Genomic DNA, 26,014 nt, shown 5'->3' with positions numbered 1-26,014 from the left:
TTCAAAAAGTACAAAGAAAAAGTAACCATGATAAATATTGTCCCCCAAGAATAATTGTTCTATGTGTCATATATTGAACAAGGTTGATATAGTCGAAACTTTAAATGTGTATTTCTCCAGCATTATTGGTCGTATCTACACAAAATATAAACTGTAGTGATCCTTATATCCTGCTCTATACCGGAAGTCCACCTGTCTGTGTTTTCAGAATGATTTTTTCTGCCTTCGCCCCCACCCCCCTGTACCCTCTCCTCTGGCTCAGGGCCCCGCGCCGATGGAGATGGAGAGCACTATCTGACTCTCACAAAGCAGCAGAGGTCCACATGTACAGCGGGGAGGCAGGTGTCAGCATGTCTTTAAACGCTCCCACTCACAGCTAAATCATCAACTTCAAAAGGACGTCAGGAGGATTTTGAAAACTCAGAAACTCTCCAAACGCTGTCAGAGAAGTTTGGAGAAGATGCAGTCGTGTTTGGAGTTTGAAAAGTTTGATGTAGGTCTATGATGCGGAGGCAGTTTGAGAAATTTGGTGCTTGACAGATGTTACATTATACAGGCTAGAGTTCCTGCCTTACAGTTTGATTCTTGGGCAGAATATAGTTCCAATCTGTTCCCTGTGTCTGTGTGTCTGCAAATGCAAATCCAGACCGATCTCAGTTTTTTTATACAGAGGGCTATCAGTCTGGTCCTTATACTCTCCATAGTGTTTCAAGTCAAATTCAGACAGTACAATCAGATTTGCTTATTTCAGTGACAGATATGAAACGAATGAGCTCATTGGTCACCCATCATCATCATCATCACCCAAAATACATTTCTCTCACCTCAGATTAACATAGATTTTCGCTTTTTGATTCTACAGAAGTAATGTTTTTTCAGTCCCCTGTGATATTTTTTGTTTATTTTTTTCCTCGTAAGCAGCATTTGTTTTAATACAGACTGCCCATGCATGTTTAAACAGACCTATATATATATATATATATATATATATATATATATATATATATATATATATATATATATATATATATATATATATATATATATATATATATATATATATATATATATATATATATATATATATATATATATTTGGACTTTTTAGTGTATCAGTAAATCTCGAGCAAAGGCCGATATTTTGTTTTGGTCAATCTACTGCCTAAAAAATACACATATATACACACACACATATACACATATCTTTATTTTAACACTTTAATACGAAGTGAAAACTGCACACCACGTGACTACACAGTTCGCTTATTCACCTTATTCTGGAAGTTGCTGTGGGTGCCGCTATCATCATTCAGGTTGTATTATTTTGCATGGGGCTGCTGATCTTGACAGCAAGTAACATCTATAGGGAGTGCAGAGCTGTTTTGACTTGTTGGTCAGATGAACACTGAACGTTTTACACAAATCAACCTACTTTATATCAGATGTTAGCGGCAAAAGTTTTCACAAATTCTCCATTGAAATCAGTGGGATTACCTCTTAACCACAAAGTGCAATTTAGGCTATTTTATTTACAGTAAAAGTGGGCAGACGGAATAAGATCAATAGGTTTATGGTAAAAAAAAGGTCTTGGGGTGAGTTTGTAGTACATGTAAATGACATCATACACATCAGCATATCGGCAGGGTGTATCAGCTGTTGGTTGTACTAGATTCTAAACAATCGGTATCGACATCAGCCACAAAAAATGTGTGTGTGTGTGTGCTCAATGTGTAAGGAATGTTCCTGACTGGCTAATCCACCTGTCAATTACACCCACCTGAGATTGAGAGGTGACCAGACTCACATCTTCATGAAATATTGGAAAAGTGTGTATTGTGGATCCCAGGTGACTAGACTAATGCATTCATCTTTGTAATGTGGCATGATGCACAATTTATATATTATTAAATGAACTAGATAGCACCAAGTTTAGATTTCTGTGTGCATTTTTATACATGGTGATGGGTGGAGACACAAAGGGAACATCAAGTGAGTTACCATTGGCAGGTTTTTCTGGTAGATTTCAGAGCTTCATAAAAACTACACATAATGAATGAATATTGAATAATAATGAATATTCAAAGTAAAGATTGCTTTAATTTTCAGAGCTTTTTAATGTTTTTTTTAATTCATGAAAGAATGTATTTATATTATTTTGCAGTGCAGTCATCTGGCGTCTGTACACTTCCTTGGTTATGTTATTCTGATCATGCTTTTGGAAATCTGAGGAAGAATGAAGGATTTAAAAATGTTTTCTTCCATCAAAACCCCAGCATGGAACAGATTTAGCCTCACTGTGCGATGCCCTCCAGTGATTTCGTTCATTAGAGGGAAAAACGTGAAAACCAAGCTGCTGCTGTTTAATGCATGACACAAACACACACATACTGAGAGGGGAGATCCTCTGCTATTTATACCTGCCCTGGTTTCTATATTTAACCCAGGGCTGAACAATCTGAGATTTTGAGAAAATATCTTATTGTGACTATTCTGACATTAGTACTCTTATTTACATTTTGTTCATTGTAAACTGAATATGTATTTAAAATTACTTAATAGAACCATTTAATATATAAGGCAAGTCAAGGCAAATAAATTTGTATAGCACAATTTGTACACAAAGTAAATGAAAGTGCTTCAGTACAGTATTTTGTCTCCTCAGGACAATCAGAAAGCAGAATGAGCTTCACATGAGTCTCTCATTTGGTTTTCCAGGATAGTGAAATCCAGTCAGTTTATACCTAAAAGGACTCTCTCTGATCTGAATGGTCACTCCCTAAACCCCTGCAGCTAAACTAAACACCTAAACTCCGCTCAAAACCAAATTTCAAGTGGAGGTATTGACCTTATTCCGCCCGTCCACTTTTGCCGTAAATGCGAACTGCTCTTTCTTTGTGGTGGCACCGGTTAATTCATTTATCCCTTCATTTCAATGGAGAAGTTGGGAACAGTTTTGCTTCTAAAATCTGATATAAAGCAGGCTAATTTGTGTAAAACGTTCAATGTTCATATGACCAACAAGTCAACACTGCACTGATTCTCTGGAGGCTTTAAAATGGCCTTCCAGTCCCTGTAGAACTTATTTAGTGTCAGGATCAGCAGCCCCCATACCAAATAATACAACCTGAATGACAATGGCGGCGCACACGGCAACTTCTAGAATAAGGTGAATAAGGATCAGAGTGAGTGAGTGAGTCCAACAGGTATCTACATTTAAAACTCCGCCCCTGCAGCCAGGTGTTTGTAATCATAAACACCTGGCTGTAATCAAGGCAGTCTTTTGTGATGTCACCAAGTCACCCCTGGAGCCAGGACACACTCATGTTTATCAGTACACAGTGCTATTAAAACACCATGTATACAGTTAGTAGCAAAAAAAGTCAATTTAGTGTTTACTTCTACTTTAAGTGTAGCCTTCTGGTTTGATGGTACAGTGCACTTATGGCCTGACATGGTTTTACATACACACAACATCTACATTCACACCGCAGTTACACTCATCAGCCTGATTATTATTTGCACCAGGTCTAGTGCGTCTAATGCCACGACCTAATGAGCTGTTACATGTAACTCAGGGATCAGTGGTTTGAATGGGCTCACACTGATTCATTAGGTGTTAATGTATGTGTAAACTCACCAGTCTACTATCCTGCAGATGTACACACTCTGAGATTCAAAAACAGTCCATTTTAATGGACACATAATGTACAAAATTGACTTTTTTGCCTGTGCAATAGTTGTTTTTCCTTCCCATTTACACACTACAAGTTGCACTGATAGTGATTTATGCATGTTTGAGTTGGGGCTGGACGATATGACCAAAAAAACAAAAAAAATCTAGTTTTTTTGCATACACTGCACAATCGTGATAGAGCTGCTATTTCCAGGTCATAATGCCCCTAGCATGACTCATAAAGCCTCTAACATGAGCCAAACCTAGTGCATTACATAAAGAGATGTTAAAATGCAGTGTAGAGAGAAGTGAAATAAATCCAAAAGCCGACAATAAACTGGAACAAGTTTTGTGTTTATGCTAGCTTTAGCTTTAGCCCCTTCCACAAATTTGCAATTACTAAAACATCTTTTTGATTCGCTGAGATCAGCCTTATAATTAAAACTATAACCATGGTTTGATTTAGATAATATTTATAAAGAAAACATGAATCTGCCGGTTGACAGAGACCTGCCCCTGGACCCGGAGCTTTGCTCAGGGCGTGTAAACACAACTCGGCTGGAGGGCACTGCACCAAACACACCCGCTCCAAGGCTCAAGCCTCAAGGGAACTGTGCCAGTGGTAAAAAAGGCTTTAGTCTTTACATTTTTTATTCATATCATATTCAATAAATTGAAGACATTTTAAACTGCCTTCAGTTACATTTGTATAGATATGTAATCTCATTTTAACAGTTTAAATTAGAATTAGATTTGTTTATACAATGTCAGTTGTTTAATTACCGGTACACAATAATCCTGAAAGTCAGGAGTAAACTTGTTTCATAATAATCCTTAACCATTTAGCTTTTTTGGTGTAATCAGTGTTTCTCTGCCACTTTCCCCACCCAGTCTTCCTATTGACCATTCTCTGAGTGATTGACAGCAGAATTGATCCAGTCCCAGAGAAGTGTTCAGTGTGTGTTTCAGAAGCTTACCATTTTAAAAAACAAAGTATGCCTTGGAATAAATTGAAATTATAGTCTGTGAAAATGTATTCAAAATAAGAAATTGAAAAAAGTGCAGTACATTTTTCTTCTTATTAGGTCTATAATATACAAAAACGTTGCAAATTTATATCTAGCTCTTTTTCCATACTTTGCCTTGTCATAATCCAGCCAATCATAATTATAGTACACATAAATCTAATAATGACAGTTTGTAACCTAGAATAGATTGTGGTGACAGTGAGCATAATCCACTTAACTGTATCCTAAATGGAACAACACCACATCCCAGTTTTGGCCCTTACAGAATGATCTATTATTAGCAGCTAATGAAAGGACTGCAGCTTCTCTAAATAGCCATAAGGTGCGTACCTGTGTGTGAGTGTGTGGGTGTGTGGGGGTGTGTGTGTGGGGGTGTGTGAGCACACGCGCATGTGTGTGTCAGGGATACAACGATACAGTTCTCTTGCGAGTTGATACATATTTTATAATGTACTCTTAATATAGGCTGCTATGGGAATTATACTATCAGACTTTTACTTTTTGATGATGATTTGATGATTTATTTGGATTATTTTTTTTCCTCCTGAGGCTGACTTTCCTCTCTGTGTTCACGCTGCTCTGCCTCGTCTCCAGCAGTAGCAGTGACAGACAGCAGCTCTGCACTCCTCTGCTCTGACAGACACACAGCGCTCTCACATCTTCTTTCTGAACTCTGTAACTGTTATATTCTATAGAAATATCTCATTTGAGTAAAACTTATGAAAAATATTGTGTATATTGCAATTCTTGTCACATTACGAGCTCATTTGATTAATGTCATGTAAAGCCAAAAGCGGTTTTACAGTATATAAGTTCATACTTTTATCATTCTTGTGTCAGTCAGCATAAAATGAAAAGTGACTGGAATATAAAATCCACCTTTGTTGGGATATTTCACCTGAAAGCCTCTTTGGAGCTGTTTACCTGCTGCATCTGGTGAAGACGGCTTCCATTATGGACCAAAATAAATGACACCCCTATTGAGTGTTTCTATATTATTTTGAATATCGTTACATCCCTTGTGTGTGTCTGTCTTTGTGCGTGTGTGTGCGTGTGTGTAGACCTGACCGTTGTGCCTCCAGCCAAACAGATGGCCACTGTTCAAGGGCTCGTGTGTGAGGTGTTAACATAAAGGACACTGTGTACAACCTACAGTGAGACTCTAGGACCTCTAGGAGTTAAGGTAGTGTAAGATCAAATACAAGGTGGGATAATATAAGCATTTTTTTTTCAATAGTATCTTGGAAGCTTGAAGTAAACAACTGACAAACCAATTCATATTTTATCGCAGAGTTGGAGACATGGAGAAAAGATATAGCACAATTCATTTTACTGTACAGATTCAAAACATGCACTTTCAATAACTGGCCTCAAACTGCCACCCATATCTCACTTTGACCACCTTGCTCAGTAATGAAGAAATAAAATAAAATATTCATTATTATATATAATATATTCATATTCAAGATATGTATTAAATATTCATTAAAAACAGTACACTTTCGTTTGCTCACAGTACAACATTTAAGGAATAAGTATTAGACTTAAGAGCATCATTTCCATCATGGCAAAACTCCACTCTGGTCTCTAATAGTGACAGGTGCTTATAAACTCGTCGCAGTGACTAATCAGGATGCTCTGAATGTATAAGCAGACTGAGGAATAACTTTGGACCACTGTTTAACATGAACTTGTTCTATTTTTCATGTTTTTAAACGTGAATTAAACAGAACTCCAAGCATGATTTTTTTTAAAAATATAACCTGGTTGAAAACTCAAATAAATGAATTTTGCTGTTGCTGATATTGGGCCTTTAAGCACTCCAAAATTGACAGTTGACGTCAGGTTACTGTATATATTTTACTTGTGGAGCTGTACTTCTGTTGTCATGGAGACCCTGGTGTGAATGATGGGTTGTTTATGCGTTTGTGTGTTGTGCTGGGGTTTGACCTTGACTTAGTTGTTGCCATGTGTTCAATTGTCAGGCTCCTGTGTGCCCTTGTACATTTGGTTGCTATGGTAACAGTAGCAGCGTGCAGGCTGATTGGCTGAGGGGGGGACTATGTTTGTGCCAATCAATGGTCCCAACTCACCTTTCTATTTATGGATGTTACTTCATAGAATAGTTTCTTTCTAAAAATGTCTAAATATGTCGTGTTAATTTAGCTGCTTATTTCTCAGTCAATAGTAGCCACAGCAAAACAGTTGCATGGTGGTTCGGTGGAGTATTTTGCAGACCAAATGCCCTTCCTTCACAACCAGCCTAATTACTGTTATTAGAAGAAGCAAATAGGGGTGAAGTTCATTACAACAGTGTTTGGTTGGAATTGAACCAGAAACCCTTTGGTTTGTAATATTCAACCCACTTAACACTGCAGCCTCCACTCTTAAATGCTGTGCAGTGGGGGATCGCTTGTGGTGATAATGATGCCATTAGGAGTGTTAAGTATTTATAGCCTTGGAAGGACACTGCAGTCTGACCTCTGGAGTACGAGGAGACTATTGTTCCTCTAACAAATGCTAACAAAGACTTGACTTTACTAACATTAGACTATACTGCAGTATGGGGTCATTTCTGAATGATACAGTTTTATATCCTCTTTATGTGTTTGTTTAGTGGGTTTATTGCCCAGAGTTAACTGCATGGAGTTGATTTATAAAGTGCTTTTTGAATACTCAAAGATGCTTTACAGTACATTATTCATTCACTCCACACTCGGTGGTGGTAAAATACAATTGTAGCCACAGCTGTCCTGGGGCAGATTGACGGACATGAGGCTCCCAATCTGCACCATCAGCCCCACCAACCTTCAGTCATCGACACACCACATTCATACTCAATGTGGGTCAAGTGTCTTGCCTAAGGACACAACAGCTTTGTTAACTTCTATTGCAAGAATGTGTTCTGTTCCTGTGCATTTATTAGATACAAAATATTTAACCCAAACTTACTGACATTGCATAACTAGCTGAACTCTGTTCTCACTTTAACCTAATCTAAAGTTTTGACCTCTCTGTCCGTCAGCTAAACCGCAGAGGCAGCACATAGTGAAAAGTGCTCACCACTCTGCTGCATTCACCAGTCTGACATTTGGGTCAAAGTCAGGCGGAGGTCGGACCCGTTTAATGCTGGACTGGGTTGCATATTCTGCTATACTCACAAGGTTATATAAGAGGGCAAGAACAAACTATTTTAAGCAACAATACAGAACATGTGCAGATAATGGTGAAAGGAGGAAGGGAAAAACACCAAATACAGTTTTGTCCAGGATTGTTATGGTTTAGTGAATTGTTTTTAACCTTTCAAACATAATATCGTAATATCTCATTTTTTGCCAGAGACTCCATCTTTTGTGGCTTAATCAGATCTTTACAAAGTGAATGAATGGCACAGATCCTGTGTTCTTCCTCTCCACAGCCTGGCTCTGCACCCGGAGCGCTCCCTGGTGGCCACGGGGCAGGTGGGTAAGGAGCCGTATGTGTGTGTATGGGACACCTTCACCGTTCAGACCGTGTCCCTGCTCAGAGACGGGCACACCCACGGGATCGCCTGCCTGGCCTTCAATGCAGATGGACAGGTAATTCACCACTACATTACATTACTAGTTGTGTTTAAAGACCCACTGTGTAATTTTTTAGCCTGAAAATAGACAAAAATTAAAACATGTTGCCGTTCTGGTTGTTGGATGTTATTATTGTACTGAAAAAAATGCATCCTTTCTGTGAACGGGCTTGCGTTTCCACAAACCTGACTTGGAATCATGCAGGTGACGCGACACGTAACACAGTCTTGCTTTAACTGGGCTACTGTGTCCAATAATTACTCTGTGCTGTTGGTGGCATTGTGAGATTTCCTTATCTTAGAATGTCTACAACAGTGTGGAGTTTGCATGTTCTCTCTCTTTGGAAGGGTTTCCTTGAATAACTTAAAAGCAAGCCAGTCGTCCCATTTTTTTCCCATTTGGTGGCCTCTAAAAGTCTATTTTTACTCAAGGACTTACTGGATAACAAGTTTCTGTACACCAAGCAATACTTTTAGATTTACATTAGATTTATAGATTTATATATATTACACAATAGTTTTAGTAGTCTAAGCTGCAGCACATATACCAAGCTACCCCAATTTTTCTGAATGTCTCTTCCAACTCTTCTCCCGGTTTTCAATTACTGTTACAACACTGCAATTTCAAATACATTTTTTTTTCTTCTCTTTTGCTGTTGCCAACCATATATATATATATATATATATATATATATATACACACACACGCACACATATTTATACCAAAACTATTCAATAGATATCACATTGTACCATCATACTTTCAACAAATGACTGTGGGAAATACTTAAAGAGGTATGCAAAAGCAACTTTATGGAGTTTTCTACCTTGTTTATTATGTTGTTCCCTCATCCAAAACATGCCTGAAGAGGTATTATATGTCATCCATAAATGTTTGAGTAATTTAGCGATCTCTCTTAGTACGGAGAGCAAATGAAGAAAGGACTCAGTGTTAATACGTTACATATTAAAACAATAAAAGTTAACATGGCAGTCTAAATATGTTATGCATTTGTAGTTAATACTCCATAAAAGTAAAATACACCCTCTTTAACTGATTCTTCTAACCATGAAACTAGCTCAACATCCCTGCGACTGCAATGACACTGAAAGAGAGAAATGAGAACAAATTTCCCCATGGATAAAATAAAAGTGTTTTGTAACTTTGACATCCCATTTGTGTTATGGTCAGGGGAAAAAATTAATAACACCTTCATATTATTGTGTTAGCTGGAATGAAAAGAACAAGCATAAACAAGAAGAACAATAAATTGTAATGCTACCTCAGACGACAACAGTCCAGCCATAACTCATTTTCTCCCACTTTATTAAACCCTACAGTAAACAGAAGTGGATAAGCACACCTCTCTGCCGCTACCAGACCCTCTCCATCTGAATGCACTCCCAGCTGCTCGTCAACCCAGCACTAAAATGAAACATGGCTGTCTATATTAGCAGTAGTTTATTAAGAGACTCAGTTAATCCTGCACACTCGTTGTCTACTGCACCTATTATGTCATCAAGAGCACATCATTTACAAACCTTGTAACCTTTTTTTGTTAGTGAGCATGGATGTGCTTCAGCTCCATTGACTCAATTGGCTCAAACTGCTAATGTCAGGCTCGTCATTTTTGTCTTAAAATGTTCGTATTAATCCGCTCTACTTGATCCTGGTATTCTCATTTCACTATTTTGTCTGCAAATCAATTTATGAACATTAATAACAGACAAATCAGGCGCCTTCTTTCCTCAAGCATTAGCAACAGGTTTGACTGACAGCGTTGCGAGGCGCCTGCTCTCTGCCAAACCAGTGGTGCAGTCGGGACGGGGCGTTACCTTCAATAGCCTTGCTCTAGATTAACTCTTTGGTTGCTATGACACTTGTGGTCAGAATTCCACATATGGAACTCGGCTCTAAATGTATTTATTTTTTCTGAGAGTACACCATGTGCTTGTCTCCTTAGAGATGTTACCTTAAAGGTTCCACAGTGTAACATCAACCTTCAAAATACCTTTAAAAACATGCATTCTTATTATGAGTGTCACCTGCATGTCTTTATGGAGATAGATTTAATAACATTCTGGGGAACAATGTAATCTCTATGGAGACAAGCAGAAGGCAGGCCCTTAACTAGAAAAGTTACATAGTGTACCTTTAAAACTTGGGACATAACATTAATTATTATGTGCACTTCACCTTATCGTGACAATGCAACTGTTAGGTATATGCGGTGTGTCTAATTTTGATTCCGAGCCTTTATATTTACTAAGATATATAGTAAGAAGCACTATTGTAATTGAAATCCTCCAAAATTCAAAATGGCTTCTGGCGTGAGATAGTGAATGCTGTGTCATGAGTTTTGGAGCAGAAGTCTGCCACTGCTCCACAGGTCCTGATAAATCAAAACCAACACTGGATCAATAAAACAAACATAAATCCAGTTTAAGAATAAATCAGGCTCTGGATTCAGATTTATAAGATTGGATTGCATCACACACTGAATGCATTTCCAAACCTGAAAGGCTACAATACAAATGTTACTGCAGTGCTGTGGAATTATGGTATGCTCTATAATGGTATGCTTTATAATGTCTGAAGTGTTATGCTGTGTTCAGACAGCAGAGTCAAAATCACACCAAACCTATCTAGTTCTTACCCCTTGCATTTAGTACAGATGCTTGAAACTCGTTGACACGTGCCGAATTTTGGCGATAGTTCAGATGTTTTTACTCTGGTGGCATCAACGCTCAGCCACGCCATGTGAAAGTTCAAGACGTGCAGCTGACCAGTTGAAACACAGCCCGGAAACATTGGACCTGCTTAGGCGCCTGTAACCCATAGACTTAGCATGTAAACCCGACGCCCCTGATGCTGCGATCTAAATCCAGCATAAGGTGCAAGCACGTTTACTCAGTGCAGATTGTCAGATAATAATAAAATAATGCACACGAGCAATTTATTCTGAGGTTATAAATATGTATATAACTATTTTCAAATTACCAGAAAATTTGCTGCTAAAAGTTACAATAAAAATGAATTATCCATACCATGAAATAGTCATGTTCATTTTATTATCACAAGAAGGCAACATTACTGAAGAATTTTTGTCAATTTTCATTTCTGCATAATTCAAAACATATTTATAAATATGCAAATATTATGGTAATGTATTATTTTTCATCTAAAATGTAGGTCAAAGGTTTAGAGCCAGATTTTCTTGTCTAAGTTTAACACCACACAAAACTAAATATATTTAAATTTATTCAATGTGTTTTAAGAAAAGAAAGCTGTGGTTATTTAACTAAACAGCAAATCAACTTGTAGTTCAAAGTAGGTAAATTTGCAAGATCAATAATTGTCAAAACTGTGTGCCGCCTCTAGTGACCACTGTAATTTCAAGTGCTATGTGACATCATGCAGGACTGCCCTGATTCCAGCAAGGTGTTCCTGATTACAAACACCTGGCTGCAGGGGATGGATTTTGAAATGTGGATACCTTATAGACCAATCACATTGTTCCTCATACCTCTAGACCCCACCCCTTCTCCCACTCACTCTTTTTTTAGTTCACAGGCACTGCCCATTTTAGCGGCTCTATCTGCAGTGTGATTGTGGACAGAGTTTATGTGTTTATTCCCACTTTAATGTCAGCATGCAACAATTATCTATACAGTAAATGTTCTGAGAAATGGCCCTTTTGTGCACAGCGCTTGGCCTCGGTGGGACTGGATGCCAAGAACACAGTGTGTATCTGGGAGTGGAGGAGAGGCAAGATCCTGGCCACTGCTACAGGACACTCGGACCGGGTGGGTACAGGGAGCAGAGGGTTCCCTTCAGAGCCAAGAGGAGAATCCATTTGGCTCTTTTTTTGGCTACAGAATAAACAACATTTATCCTACCGCTTTGTGAGAGAAACTATAAGTCTGTCTATCTCTTGTGTCTTCCAGATCTTTGATATCTGCTGGGATCCTTTCCAGCAGAACCGTCTGGTGAGCTGTGGAGTCAAACACATCAAGGTAACAGCACATTGCCCAGGAGAAGGAGGAGGAAGCCATTTTGGGCTCAGACGTTTAGGCGCCGTCAGGAACAGAGAGGCTGAAAACTGAGAAGGCTTTGTGCAAATGTGAAACAACGGGATAATTATAAACCCTGCTTTTTTCCTATAAGCATGTGGCAGACTATGGAGGTTATCTTGGGACACTTTGGGCTATAGTGGTTCTATTTAATTAAACCAAGTATAATGTTATCTTATGCATTGAAATGGTTGAGTGTATGAAGTATAAAAAGTAGAAACTGAATCCAACTTGGAACACGGCCATCTGCGTTATACAATTTTGGAAGCATAACCAAGAGCAACTGAGCAATTTTAGAATGAGGGATTTCTGTGTCTCAATGCTAACACTAATGCTAATTTTGAAGCATAATAAATATCAGGTACTCTTTATTTTAATTAATTACAATTTTGATAGGTTGTTTTGTTTATATTTTATGCTTTTAATAAAAGTTACAATAAGCTTTGAGACACAGTGTGCTAAAAATTGGCTCTGCAATTTTTCTGTGAAATGTTACTATTGGGATTAGGTTTAATGTCAAAATTCTGTTTACAGTTTAAAAAATTAAAAGGGGCTTTACCAAATTTGATTATGCATAAAATAAAATAATAATGTTCTAGTACAGCTATATTGTAAAAGCATCTCTTTGGGTCAAAATGAGACCACTGTTTGCATCTAATTATAGAGAGTTTTATCCTCTCAGTACTTGAAAGTGTGTCGTTAGCATTCTAGTTGTTGTTAGCATTACTGTAATGGCAAAACTCCACTCTAACCTCTGAAATATGTGAAAACTGCTTATTAACTCATCACAGTGGATAATTAGGTTGCTCAGGATGCATTAGGAAAGTGGGGGATTAAGTTTGGACTCTGGCAAACAGCTTAACATTAACTTCTTCTGTTTTTCATGTTTGTAAAACATCAAATATCTGGTACAGTGCCTTTAACATAAGAGATTTGAGCATTGAAATATTAACTGCTAAATAGACATTATAATGTGCTGGTGGATGGCTTAGGGGTTAGGCTCAACACTCATGCAGCCAACCTCAGTCAGCATCCCATCACCATCTATTTGTTTAACGTCCCTTCCCCCTCTTCACCCTCATTTTACCCTGCTCTGTCTTGTCTACTAAAGTCTTCAGAACCAAAATCTTGGCAGATTGTGGTGTAACTCTTATTGCATGTATTCTCTGATATTTCAGTTCTGGTCTCTGTGTGGAAATGCCTTGACTCCCAAAAGGGGTATTTTTGGGAAGACGGGTGACCTCCAGACTATCCTGTGTGTGGCAGCGGCTAAAGATGACGTCACATACTCAGGGGCCCTCAATGGGGACATCTACGTGTGGAAGGGTCTCAACCTCATCCGCACCGTCCAGGCCGCACATGGGGTAAGGAAGGCTTAGATGCATGGGGAGTCTGTGGTAAGCCTAGGACAGGGGTCAGCAACCCGCGGCTCCGGAGCCGCATGCAGCTCTTTCAGCCTTATACTGCAGCTCTGCGTGGCTTGGGAAAATAAATTTTAAGTATTTAATTGAAGTGTATTTTATTTTTATGTAGTTTAAATTGGAAGATTATTATGATCTTGAAATAAAATTATATTTTCGTATTTTTCGTTGCTCAAAATAAGCGTCACACTCGTGGAACAATGTTAAAAACCAACACTGCTCACGCCTCACAGATACAGACACAGACACAGCTCACGGTCCTGCGTAAAGAGCCCTGATTTTCAAACGCTGTGCGCACAGGGGTCAGGAGCAGGAGGTTCTTCCCTAATGACACACTAATAAGCTGGTCCGTAGATATATCATGAAAATCCTGCTGGAAATCGCCACAGAAATCTATTTGATGTAGTGTCAAGTACATTATCTGCTCTTGTCCTCCGCGATGACGTATCACGTGTAACACATCAGACATGAAAAGTAGAGCCACAAGTGAGTGAAAATGAGCCAAAACAACCATCTTTGGAGAGCTTTTTAACAAAGGGGAAAAGGTCAACTGAGGAGCCAGAAGAGGAGACTATGACCTCCAAGAAAAATAAAGCTGAATTTAACAGACAATATCTAATTAAAATCTGGGTTTGTCGCTACAGGTGACTCTCACGCACAGTCCGCTCTGCGTAATATGCGGGAAAAGTAAATGAGGCAATGAAACCTTCAAAACTGCTTTGGTACATGGAGACTAAGCACCTGAGATTAAACGATACACCTTTCGAGTTTTTTGAAAGAAACTGCGGAGCAGACTAGACATAATCACATAATCAGCGCAGGGCTCCCACTGATGCAGTGGTATGGTGAGTTTTATTTTTTATGCACTTAAGTTATTTTTGCCATATTTATCTGCTACATGTAGAAGGCTTGTCCGTCAAAATAAAACCTACATTATTCCGTTACATTATTATTATTATTATTATTATTATTATTATTATTATATACAGTGTTATCTTCATTTTAGATGTCAAAAAGTATTTACGGCTCCCAGTGTTTTATTTTACGTGGAAAGTGGGTCCAAATGACTCTTTGCGTGTTAAAGGTTGCCGACCCCTGGCCTAGGACATTGGTGGAAAAAACTAATAATAATATGTGCACACTATGGGTCCACTTTATTTGAGGGAGTTACTGGAGTCTCAGACTCCACCTAGAGCCCTGAGGTCAGCTGAGTGGTTCCTGCTGGCTGTGTCCAAAGCCAGTCTCAAGACCAGTGGTGACATAGCCTTTTCTCTGGCAGCGTCCAGACTATGGAACAGTGCCCTCTACCTGTGAGATCCTTTCAATTTAACATAATTTAAGATTAGACTGAAAACCCACCTTTTCTCCCTGGCATTTAACACTACACAGGATATCTTGGTGTTTTATTGTACTTTTCTTATGTATCGTGTTATGTGTATATTTGTTTTTGTTGACTTTTATGTGAAGTGCATTGGTCAGCTGAAGATTTTTTAAATGTGCTATATAAATAAACTTGAATTAAATGTAACAATCTGGTCAAACAAAAGGTTATTTTTAAAATTTAGAAGATCATAATAAATAAATTTTAGGCTTTGAAAAATATTTCACCTCCACATTTAATATTTTGGTCCCGTATTAAGTAAAATCTACTTTTGTGAGCGTTTAGATAACTTACAATAGTGTTCCTCATCATTAACTTAGCTCAAAGTTGAATTTAAATTCATGCATGTTCGAGTAATCCTGTATTGCCCTACATTTGAGGCTTGAGTGTTCAGAAAATTTTCACCTACTCCCTATCTCCGCCCACAGCTCTGTACTTACTTATTAAAAAATCTGACTCAAGAAAATCAGGTTTATACATGTAGGGTTCCAAAATGAATTATCTAGGTATGTTATAGTTCATTATTAATTACCACGTAGACAAATCTTTGTTTCCCCTCTCCCCTCATTTACCCTCTTGATGTTGTTTTTGGAGTGATTTGTTTTAGCAATCTTGAATCACTTATTTTTAAACCCACTGCTCTCTACTTACTGCTTTCTTCAGTTTTATTTTCTTAACCGATGATACACGTAGGATTTGGCGTTGCGTAGTCATTTTGGTGTGTTTACAGCGATATTAGCACCCATTGAGCACTGCAGCTTTCTAACATGGAAGTCTGCAAACTTGTTTCTTTTATTAACTCGTGTTAAATTAATATAAATATATATAATTTAAAATGTACAAATTATAACATGGTCCACGGGTGTCATAACATGACAATATAGCAGACACAAGCACAATAGGTCTTCTTTAAATTAAATAAACCAAGTCTGCACAAAGACTTAACCAGGACAAACCAGATCCAAACCCTTACTACTTATCAACTGAACAAACTATACTGAGCCTTTGTTATGTGTATACAGGCTGGCATCTTCAGCATGTTTTCCTGTGAGGAGGGCTTTGCCACAGGAGGCAGAGACGGATGCATCAGACTGTGGGACGTCGACTTCAAACCCATCACAAAGATCGACTTACGGGAGGCCGAGCAGGGCTATAAAGGTATGTGGAACCTCAGGATATCAAAGTACTATATGAGAGCTCAGGGATACAAAGTACTATGTGAGTGGTCAGGCTCCACTACATCAAAAATACATGAGCCCAGCACTGAAAATGTCTGCAAACGTCACCAAAAATAATATGGCCCAAATAAGGAATAAATGAGTGTGTCTGAGAACCAAGAACAATGCATGTTAATTTGTGTTCAAAGTAGCCAACATTGTAATCAAGTAAGAACAGTTTGTAAAATATAATATTACTCAAGTAGCATTAAAAAGTTGTAAACCCATTAATTAGTAGTAATAAGATGAAGTATTAATTAAGTACTTTGGGAAGCTACTATTCTAGTTAGTTGAAAGGCAAAGCTCTCGATTTACTGGTCAATCTATGTTCCTACCCTCACCTATGGTCATAAGCTTTGGGTAATGACCAAAAGGACAAGATCAGATAGAAGTGGTCCATATGAGTTTGGCTGGGCAGCTGGGTTATCCCTTAGAGTTAGGCTGAGGAGCTTAGTAACACAGGAAGAGCTCGGAGTAGAGCTCCTGCTCCTCCACGTCAAGAGGAGCCAGCTGGGGTGGCTCAGGCATCTGTTCCGGATGCCTCCTCTGGGGAGGTCTCACCGGGAGGAGTCCCCGGGGAAGACCCAGACACACTGGATTGACTATGTCTCTCGGTTGGTCTGAGAACTGCTTGAGGTCCCACCAGAGGAGCTGGAGGAAGTGTCTGGGGGAGGGGAGTCTGGAAGTCCCTGCTTAGACTGCTGCTCCCACAATCTGGCCCTGGATAAGGGGAAGAAAATGGATGGATGGAGACTACTCTAGTAAGAGTAATACTACTGTTTGCAAAGTCCTGTAATATGACAAACAAAACAATAAATACATAAATTATGCTTTATTTTTAAAGAATAAACAATCACAAGGTGCAAGAAATACATCTACTTCAGTTATTTAACATAGTGAAAAGATTTTGTCACTTGTAGACTAACAGTGGGAAGAAGTTTTACTCAAGTATAAGCACTGTACTTCAAAATACCACCCAAGTACAAGTGGAGACTACTACCCTCAGAATTTTTTTTTTCAGAAAGTTACTTATAATAATGAGTACTACCCACCTCTGTATGCATGTTGTTCATTGACATGCACTGTCCTGACCACATAAACAATCCATAACATCCCAATAGATATAGTGTATTGAATGTTACCTTCAAATCCACTATGAAGACCTTTTAAATTCATTTCACCTACTTTATTCACAATGCTTCATATATTAGATTCTTCTGGCATTTCAGTTCAACTCTATTTCCATAAGCTCCTTTCCATAGCTTTCTCCTTTCTCAGAGTTCAGCCGCCGATTCTCACCTCTGTCTCACTCACAGACTCCACACTAAGTCCAATAACAGTGCTTTGTCTGCTCCTGTCAGCAAAGGAATTTCCACATCACCTTTAAATCCACCTGTCAGTCAGCTCTCAAACTGACCTGGATTTAAGAAATATTTCAGAAGACGTGAGGGTTTTTTGAGGCAAAATCCTCTTCTACTTTAGACTTGCATCTAAAGTAGAAGTGTGACACTCAAAGAGTCTCAAAGCTAGGTGTTTTGTTCTAGACAGGAAACAGCTGATGCCAAATGCACTCACAACTTTTAGCTTGTAGTGTGTGGTCTCTGCGCTGCCATATCCCACTGCAGTTTTTGTGCTCAGACCTTTAAAATCTCATCCGATTCTCTTCATGTTTGTGGTGTGCGCTTTTTGTCACAAGTTTAAAAAAACATTTGAGACTGAAAAATCCTCTGTGGCAGGCTTAAGAGAAAACAAATAAAATATTCATGTAGGAGAAACATATGTGGTCCAAGAAATTTCTTTTCTTTTAAGTACTAAATGTAACAGAGACACCACCCACCTCTGCCAAAATTTTACAATTAAAACTCTTCTAAACTCCCCAGTCTGACTTGTGATAGAACAGGATATAATAGGCCACAGGAGGTTATAAAAGCTGGAGCAGTGACCTAAACAGGCATGAGCTGAAGGTCTCACAGGGACTCTCTGCTCTGTCCCAGGACTGTCTGTGTCTGTGCTAAAAACAGCTGTCTCCTGCTTCTTTTCTATTTTAGTACAGCCAAAATCACTAAATCTCAGTTGCATTCTTCACATTATACTGTTTAGGAAATATATTTTCTAGGGGTGTGATGATAACTGAAGGCACTGTTCTGTCTGAAGCTCTGTTACTCAAGTTAGAATTTAATCTGAGCTTTAGTTTAACACAACCTGCAATAAAGAACTGACTTAGCTGAAACTACAACAGGTGAACTGATTTGTGCTGTTAAACAAGTCCCACTCAAATAACATTACAGTCGTAAGCTTGCTAGTATTAGCAAACAGTTTTTCAGTTAATCACTCTCACCTTTTTTGTTGAAATTAAAACATCTAAACAGGACCATGAATAGGATTATTGACACATGTTTAACACACAAACCCTGTATATTTAGGTTCTTCTCTCAAACAGAAAACACTCACTGCATCACTGCATTTTTAAGCCTCATACAGCTTCACTAGGATCATTTGAATCATTTCAGCCCCGGAATTCCCCATTTCTACTGAGCTTAAGGTAAAAGGAGCTGTTAATTTGAAAACTCCCGCTTCATGACATCATAAGGAAGAAAAGAACATTTTGAGCTTTGGAGATGTAGACAGATCAATATTAACGGGTTACTCAAACATGTGTGAATAAAACAAAACACAACTCCAGGTTATTTTTGAGGAGGAATCAACATTCTAACATGGCTTAAAACTCACAAGAGTCAGTTTTGTGTAATATAGGACCTTTAATTAGCAGAAAGAGAGGTGAGAGAGTGCATTTAGGCTAGAGAATGGACCACAGTAAAAAAATACAAGGGTATAGGGGTTGAATATTTACTTAAGCTTGTTGACTCCACTGAATGTGCAGCTGGTATGTTTGAATCCCTGCCCCAAAACCTGACTCACACTGCTCATCACTGCACTAATGAGCCTGGCACTGGCTCTTACTCGCTCCACTTAAACCAACTCTCCACTTAAACCAACTCTCACTCTTTTCACTTAATTGATTTTTGCAATGTTGTTTTGTCAGTTTTGTCTGCTAATTGGGGGTTTGTTTTGCTTGTTTTACTTCCAGGTTTGTCGATCCGCAGTGTGTGCTGGAGAGCAGACCGCATCCTGGCTGGAACACAGGACAGTGAGATCTTTGAGGTAAACACCACAGCTCATTATCCCATCCTTAGTTACTAAATGGTATATTTTGAGACTCCCCATCAGATGATACATTATGCAATTTTTACAGTAGAATTTTCCATGGGAAGCTGTTGAATGTTATGTGTTATGGGGACTGGATGGGTTTCAAGTGCACAATTAGGGTTCTTGCTGTATCAAGTGTTGGTCGGCATGGTGGAGCAGCGGTTAGCAGTTAGCATTTTGTTACTCTCACATTGCTTATTCAATTTCTCTATATATACAGTATCTATTATATGTCTTAAGATATTTTTTGTTCTTGGGATCCATTTTCTTTGTTGAGATGGTTGTACAGTGACATGACAGTAACTCAGTTGGAGTATTTGTGTGTTTGTTACTGATCTGAAGGTTGGCAGTTTGAATCTCTCAACAAAAAAACAAACAAAAAATCTAAAAATGTGACCATGACCACCATTTACAAGAACATTAGGTAGGTATAATAGTGTGAAGGATGAAAGCACTCTTGGGGAGCAGGGTGAAATCTGTTGAAATGTCATTTGAATAAATAATGAATTAATAAAAAGTTTTAAGGCGAGTCAAAAACATGTATTTTATGGCTGATGATAAACAACATAACAAGCATAAATGAATAAAGATTTCCTCTTTATTGTGCACAGGTGATGGTGCGAGACCGGGACAAGCCTCTGCTCCTGATGCAAGGCCACAGTGAGGGAGAGCTCTGGGCTCTGGACGTTCACCCCAAGAAACCTCTGTGTGTGACAGGCAGTGATGACCGCTCTGTGCGGTCAGTATCTCAGACTCATCTGCACTACTATGAAAATACAACACAGGACTCCTCTGCACTTCTATAAGATACACCTACTGTTGCAGGAGTGGCTCTAGACATTTTTGGATGAGGGAGCTAAGGTCTTCAATGGGTGCTCACTTAACAACAGTTTAGAGAGCTTAGAGCGTTAATATAGAGCCTTTTAACAATGGAGCATACCCCCCACCCCCTACCATGTTTACTTTTCTGTTTTAAAGCACATTAAATGCAGTTAGCGCCTGTAGTGATTTATAGCAGCTAATATGGAATTATTCTCATCTCATTTTAAACAACATTTTTAGTCAAGATTGGATGTGCTATGAAAGTCCGGTCAAAATCTTTGTGGGAGCTATGGGGGTGCATTAACCATTCTAGGGGAGCCTACTGCCCCCTAAAACCCCCACCTGGTACTGCCCCTGCTGTTCTGTAATAGCGGATGTTATACTGCGTCTCTCCAACATACGTTTGCATCTCCTGTGAGATGAGCAGAATCCACAGGGGCCAATTATGTCTGAACACTTTGAGGTGCTGGAGTAAACAACAGGCAGGGCTTTGGTGGCTCTCAGCTTTCTTCTTCACTTTGAATCTGCCACCTGCATTTTATCATTAGGAGTCTGTGCCTTTTGAAATGACAAGTCTGTCTCTAGTGTCACACGTCAACTCGCTGCACATCGATATCTGATTTGAAACGGTTGGCAGCTGTATACTACTATAGCTCCCATGGTTTGTAACTGTTTATACTATGTTTATAGTCACAGTGTATCTGCAGTGTGTACATGTCATAGGGTTGTTTCTGATATGCGATCGAGTGATCCAAGTACGCACTGACAGAACATTGAAATAACGCTATTTTAACATGTTTGTAGAGGATTTGCAACTATGGTGTCTTAGTCTTTTCCACTGATCTTTTAAATTGCAAACAAGTTAACACTGTAAACATGTCGGTGCAATTCCAGCTCCCACAAATGAATATGGTCTTTGTGTTCTTGGGCAACAAACTTAACCCCAGTGTCTGTGTGCACTGGTGTGTGAATGGGTGAGTGGTTACTTGATGTAAAGCACTTTGAGTGCCTTGAAAGTGGAAAAGCACTATATAAAAATGTTACCATTTACCATCTAAGACCAGACTAGGGCTGAAGTGATTAATCAATTAAACGTGACTAGTCAATTCTAAAAATTATTATAGTTGTATTTTGTTAATTGTAATTGTTATTTGGACTATACAGCCTCCGAAATATATGCAAATTTCCTTATTTATAACACTGACGGTGGCAATATTAAATTCAAATGTCAAAAATAATAAACAGTTACTGACTTACCCTTTCTGAATTGGTGAACAGTTTACAGCCTGGACCATAACCATATAATTACTATATAGACTATATAGACTGAAGATGTTTCACTGTTCATCCAAGTCGCTTCCTCAGTTCTGATCAGATTGCTGGTGGACAATGCCTTATATCTATCTGAAGGGAGGAAGATATAAGGTAGTGTCCAAGAGTAATCTGACCAGAACTGAAGAAGTAACTTTGATGAGCAGCAAAATGTCTTCACTCAAAAACTTTTTGTCCAGTTGACAGAATTAAATTTTTCTTTTGTTATGGATCATAAGTGGACAACTGAGAGATTACACAAGCTGAAAAATGTTGAATATTTTAACTTCTATGACTCATTATAGGCACAAATTAACTGTAAAAGTGTTTCATTCTGCTATTTATTTTTTTGCAGCTCAGATTTTTCCAAATAATCATTAGTTGCGGCCCTTGGTTTTATTTATTTATTTATTTATTTGTATGTTCTTTGTCTGTGGACTATGGACAAAGGAATACTGTCAATGTGGTATTGATCTGCCTCTGTGAGTTTTGTTCTATTTCACCCTGCAGCCTGTGGAGCCTGGTGGACCATGCACTGATTGCTCGCTGTAACATGGAGGAGGCGGTGCGAAGTGTGGCCTTCAGCATGGACGGGGCTCAGCTGGCCCTGGGCATGAAGGATGGCTCCTTCACTGTGCTCCGAGTCAGGTAAGTACTAAATCTCAAAACACTAGAGTCACTTTTTAAATGTGAAAAACAGATCTAGTTTATTTTAAAAGTTTGCAGTGGTCCAAAGTTATTCTTCACTTACTTTATGTGTTCCGAGCATGCTAATTATTCAGTGATGAACTTCTTGATTATCAGACAATAAAACACTTTATAATTCGGTGCAGACAAAGCACAGCGGACTTATTTTGATCTCAAGAGCTGATTATATAATTTATCTGTACTCGGGCAAGACAAGTTTTGTTCAAATACATGGAAAGAAACTGGGTTCAGGGTCTTTCCCAGACTAACAACTAAATCTCCTGTTGCAAATCCTGTAGTTTCCATCTGTACAAATATGTTCTGTAATGCATGTGATTCTTGTTTTAGTTTCTCAGTTCATAGGCCTATTTCAGTCTTTGTCAATTCTCTTAGTTAATACTTGAAGTTCTATATACCTCTACCTATGTCATTCACACAGAAAATTCCATCTAAAATGTAGAGATTATTTATGTGCAAGAAACACATTTTTCAAACAGAATAAAGGTGTTGTCGTTTATTTTTATGAATCTATCCATCCATCCATCCATCCATCCATTTTCTTCCGCTTATCCGGGGCCGGGTCGCGGGGGCAGCAGTCTAAGCAGGGACTCCCAGACTTCCCTCACCCCGGACACGTCCTCCAGCTCCTCCGGTGGGACCCCAAGGCGTTCCCAGGCCAGCCGAGAGACATAGTCCCTCCAGCGTGTCCTGGGTCTTCCCCGGGGCCTCCTCCCGGTGGGACATGCCCAGAACACCTCCCTAGGGAGGCGTCCAGGAGGCATCCTGAGCAGATGCCCGAGCCACCTCAGCTGGTTCCTCTCAACGTGTAGGAGCAGCGGCTCTACTCCGAGCTCCTCCCGTGTGACCGAGCTCCTCACCCTATCCCTAAGGGTGCGCCCGGCCACTCTGCGGAGGAAGCCCATTTCAGCCGCTTGTATCCGCGATCTTGTCCTTTCGGTCATTACCCAAAGCTCATGACCATAGGTGAGGGTAGGAACGTAGATTGACCGGTAAATCGAGAGCTTCGCCTTCCGGCTCAGCTCCTTCTTTACCACAACGGACCGATACAGCGACCGCATCACTGCAGACGCTGCACCGATCCGCCTGTCAATCTCCCGCTCCATCCTTCCCTCACTCGTGAACAAGACCCCGAGATACTTGAACTCCTCCACTTGGGGCAGAGACTCACCACCCACCCGGAGAGAGCAAACCACCTTTTTCCGGTCGAGAACCATGGCCTCGGATTTGGAGGAGCTGATTCTCATCCCAGCCGCTTCACACTCGGCTGCAAACCGCCCCAGTGCCTGCTGCAGGTCCTGGCTCGAAGAAGCCATCAGGACAACATCATCTGCAAACAGCAGAGATGAAATCCTGTGGTTCCCAAACCAGGCCCCCTCCGGCCCCTGGCTGCGCCTAGAAATTCTGTCCATAAATATAATGAACAGAACCGGTGACAAAGGGCAGCCCTGGCGGAGTCCAACATGCACCGGGAACAGGTCTGACTTACTGCCGGCAATGCGAACACAGCTCCTGCTCCGGTCATACAGGGACCGGACAGCCCTTAGCAAAGAGCCCCGGACCCCATACTCCCAGAGCACCCCCCAAAGGGCACCACGAGGGACACGGTCGAATGCCTTCTCCAGATCCACAAAACACATGTGGACTGGTTGGGCAAACTCCCATGAGCCCTCGAGGACCCGATTTAGAGTATAGAGCTGGTCCAGTGTTCCACGACCAGGACGAAAACCACACTGCTCCTCCTGAATCCGAGGTTCGACTATCGGTCGGATTCTCCTCTCCAGTACCCTGGAATAGACCTTACCGGGAAGGCTGAGGAGTGTGATTCCCCTGTAATTGGAACACACCCTCCGGTCCCCCTTCTTATACAGAGGGACCACCACCCCGGTCTGCCATTCCACAGGTACTGTCCCCGACCGCCACGCGATGTTGCAGAGACGTGTCAGCCAAGACAGTCCCACAACATCCAGAGACTTGAGGTACTCAGGACGGATCTCGTCCACCCCCGGAGCCTTGCCACCGAGGAGCTTGCCAACCACCTCAGTGACTTCAGCCAGGGTGATGGACGAGTCCGCCTCTGGGTCCCCAGTTTCTGCTTCCTCCTCGGAAGACGTGACAGTGGGATTGAGGAGATCCTCAAAGTATTCCTTCCACCGCCCGACAACATCCCCAGTCGAAGTCAGCAGCTCTCCACCCGCACTGTAAACAGTGTTGGTGAAGCACTGCTTCCCCCTCCTGAGGCGTCGGACGGTTTGCCAGAATCTCTTTGAGGCCGTCCGATAGTCCTCCTCCATGGCCTCCCCGAACTCCTCCCAACCCCGAGTTTTTGCCTCTGTGACTGCCCGAGCCGCGGCACGCTTGGCCCGCCGGTACTCATCAGCTGCCTCAGGAGTCCCACGAGCCAACAAGGCTCGATAGGACTCCTTCTTCAGCTTGACGGCATCCCTTACTTCCGGTGTCCACCACCGGGTTCGGGGATTGCCGCCGCGACAAGCACCACAGACCTTACGACCACAGCTACGAGCAGCCGCATCGACAATAGAGGTGGAGAACATGGCCCACTCGGAGTCCATGTCTCCAACCTCCCCCGGGATCAGGGAGAAGCTCTCCCGGAGGTGGGAGTTGAAGACCCCCCTGACAGAGGGCTCCGCCAGACGTTCTCAGCAGACCCTCACAATGCGCTTGGGCCTGCCAGGTCTGTCCGGCTTCCTCCTCCGCCAGCGGATCCAACTCACCACCAGGTGGTGATCAGTTGACAGCTCAGCCCCTCTCTTCACCCGAGTGTCCAAGACACGCGGTCGGAGGTCAGATGACACGACAACAAAGTCGATCATCGACCTCCGACCTAGAGTGTCCTGGTGCCACGTGCATCGATGGACACCCTTGTGCTCGAACATGGTGTTTGTTATGGACAAGCTGTGACTAGCACAGAAGTCCAATAACAAAACACCGCTCGGGTTCAGATCGGGGAGGCCGTTCCTCCCAATCACGCCCCTCCAAGTGTCACTGTCATTACCCACATGGGCGTTGAAGTCCCCCAGGAGAACAACGGAGTCCCCGGTTGGTGCACTGTCTAGTACCCCTCCCAGGGACTCCAAGAAGGCCGGGTACTCTGCACTGCTGTTTGGCCCGTAGGCCGACACAACAGTGAGAGACCTGTCCCCGACCTGAAGGCGCAGGGACGCGACCCTCTCGTTCACCGGAGTGAACCCCAACACGCAGCGGCTGAGCTGTGGGGCAATGAGCAAGCCCACACCAGCTCGCCGCCGCTCCCCGCGGGCAACGCCAGAGAAATGGAGAGTCCAACCCCTCTCAAGAAGTTGGATTCCAGAGCCCAAGCTGTGCGTGGAGGTGAGGCCGACTATATCTAGCCGGTAACGCTCAACCTCCCGCACAAGCTCAGGCTCCTTCCCCCCCAGCGAGGTGACATTCCATGTCCCCAGAGCTAGTCTCCATGTCCGGAGATCCGGTCGTCGAGGTCCCCGCCTTCGACTGCTGCCCGGATCTCTCCACACCCGCCCCTCATGGCTCCTCCCGCAGGTGGTGGGTCCACGGGAGGACGGCCCCACGTCGTTTCTTCGGGCTGGGCCCGACCGGGCCCCGTGGGGAAAGG

General features: G+C 41.1%; 1 protein-coding gene across 3 annotated transcripts in view; it reads left to right on the top strand.

The window, feature by feature from the left end:
- LOC117382843 (echinoderm microtubule-associated protein-like 6) overlaps window positions 1–26,014 on the top strand; it is a 103,206-nt gene that overhangs the window by 19,511 nt on the left and 57,681 nt on the right. For all 3 annotated transcript variants that reach the window (XM_033980082.2, XM_055227505.1, XM_055227506.1), the window contains exons 2-9: window positions 8,120–8,279; window positions 11,972–12,070; window positions 12,212–12,280; window positions 13,516–13,701; window positions 16,162–16,297; window positions 19,445–19,518; window positions 20,175–20,302; window positions 22,207–22,344. In XM_033980082.2, the coding sequence (XP_033835973.1) occupies window positions 8,120–8,279; window positions 11,972–12,070; window positions 12,212–12,280; window positions 13,516–13,701; window positions 16,162–16,297; window positions 19,445–19,518; window positions 20,175–20,302; window positions 22,207–22,344 (990 nt within the window). The remainder of the gene's footprint in view (window positions 1–8,119; window positions 8,280–11,971; window positions 12,071–12,211; window positions 12,281–13,515; window positions 13,702–16,161; window positions 16,298–19,444; window positions 19,519–20,174; window positions 20,303–22,206; window positions 22,345–26,014) is intronic.

This window comes from Periophthalmus magnuspinnatus, chromosome 15, assembly GCF_009829125.3.
Source record: "Periophthalmus magnuspinnatus isolate fPerMag1 chromosome 15, fPerMag1.2.pri, whole genome shotgun sequence".
Taxonomy (NCBI): Eukaryota; Metazoa; Chordata; class Actinopteri; order Gobiiformes; family Gobiidae; genus Periophthalmus; species Periophthalmus magnuspinnatus.
The sequence above is the reverse complement of the archived record's forward strand: the minus strand, read 5'-3'. Positions and strand labels throughout refer to the sequence as shown.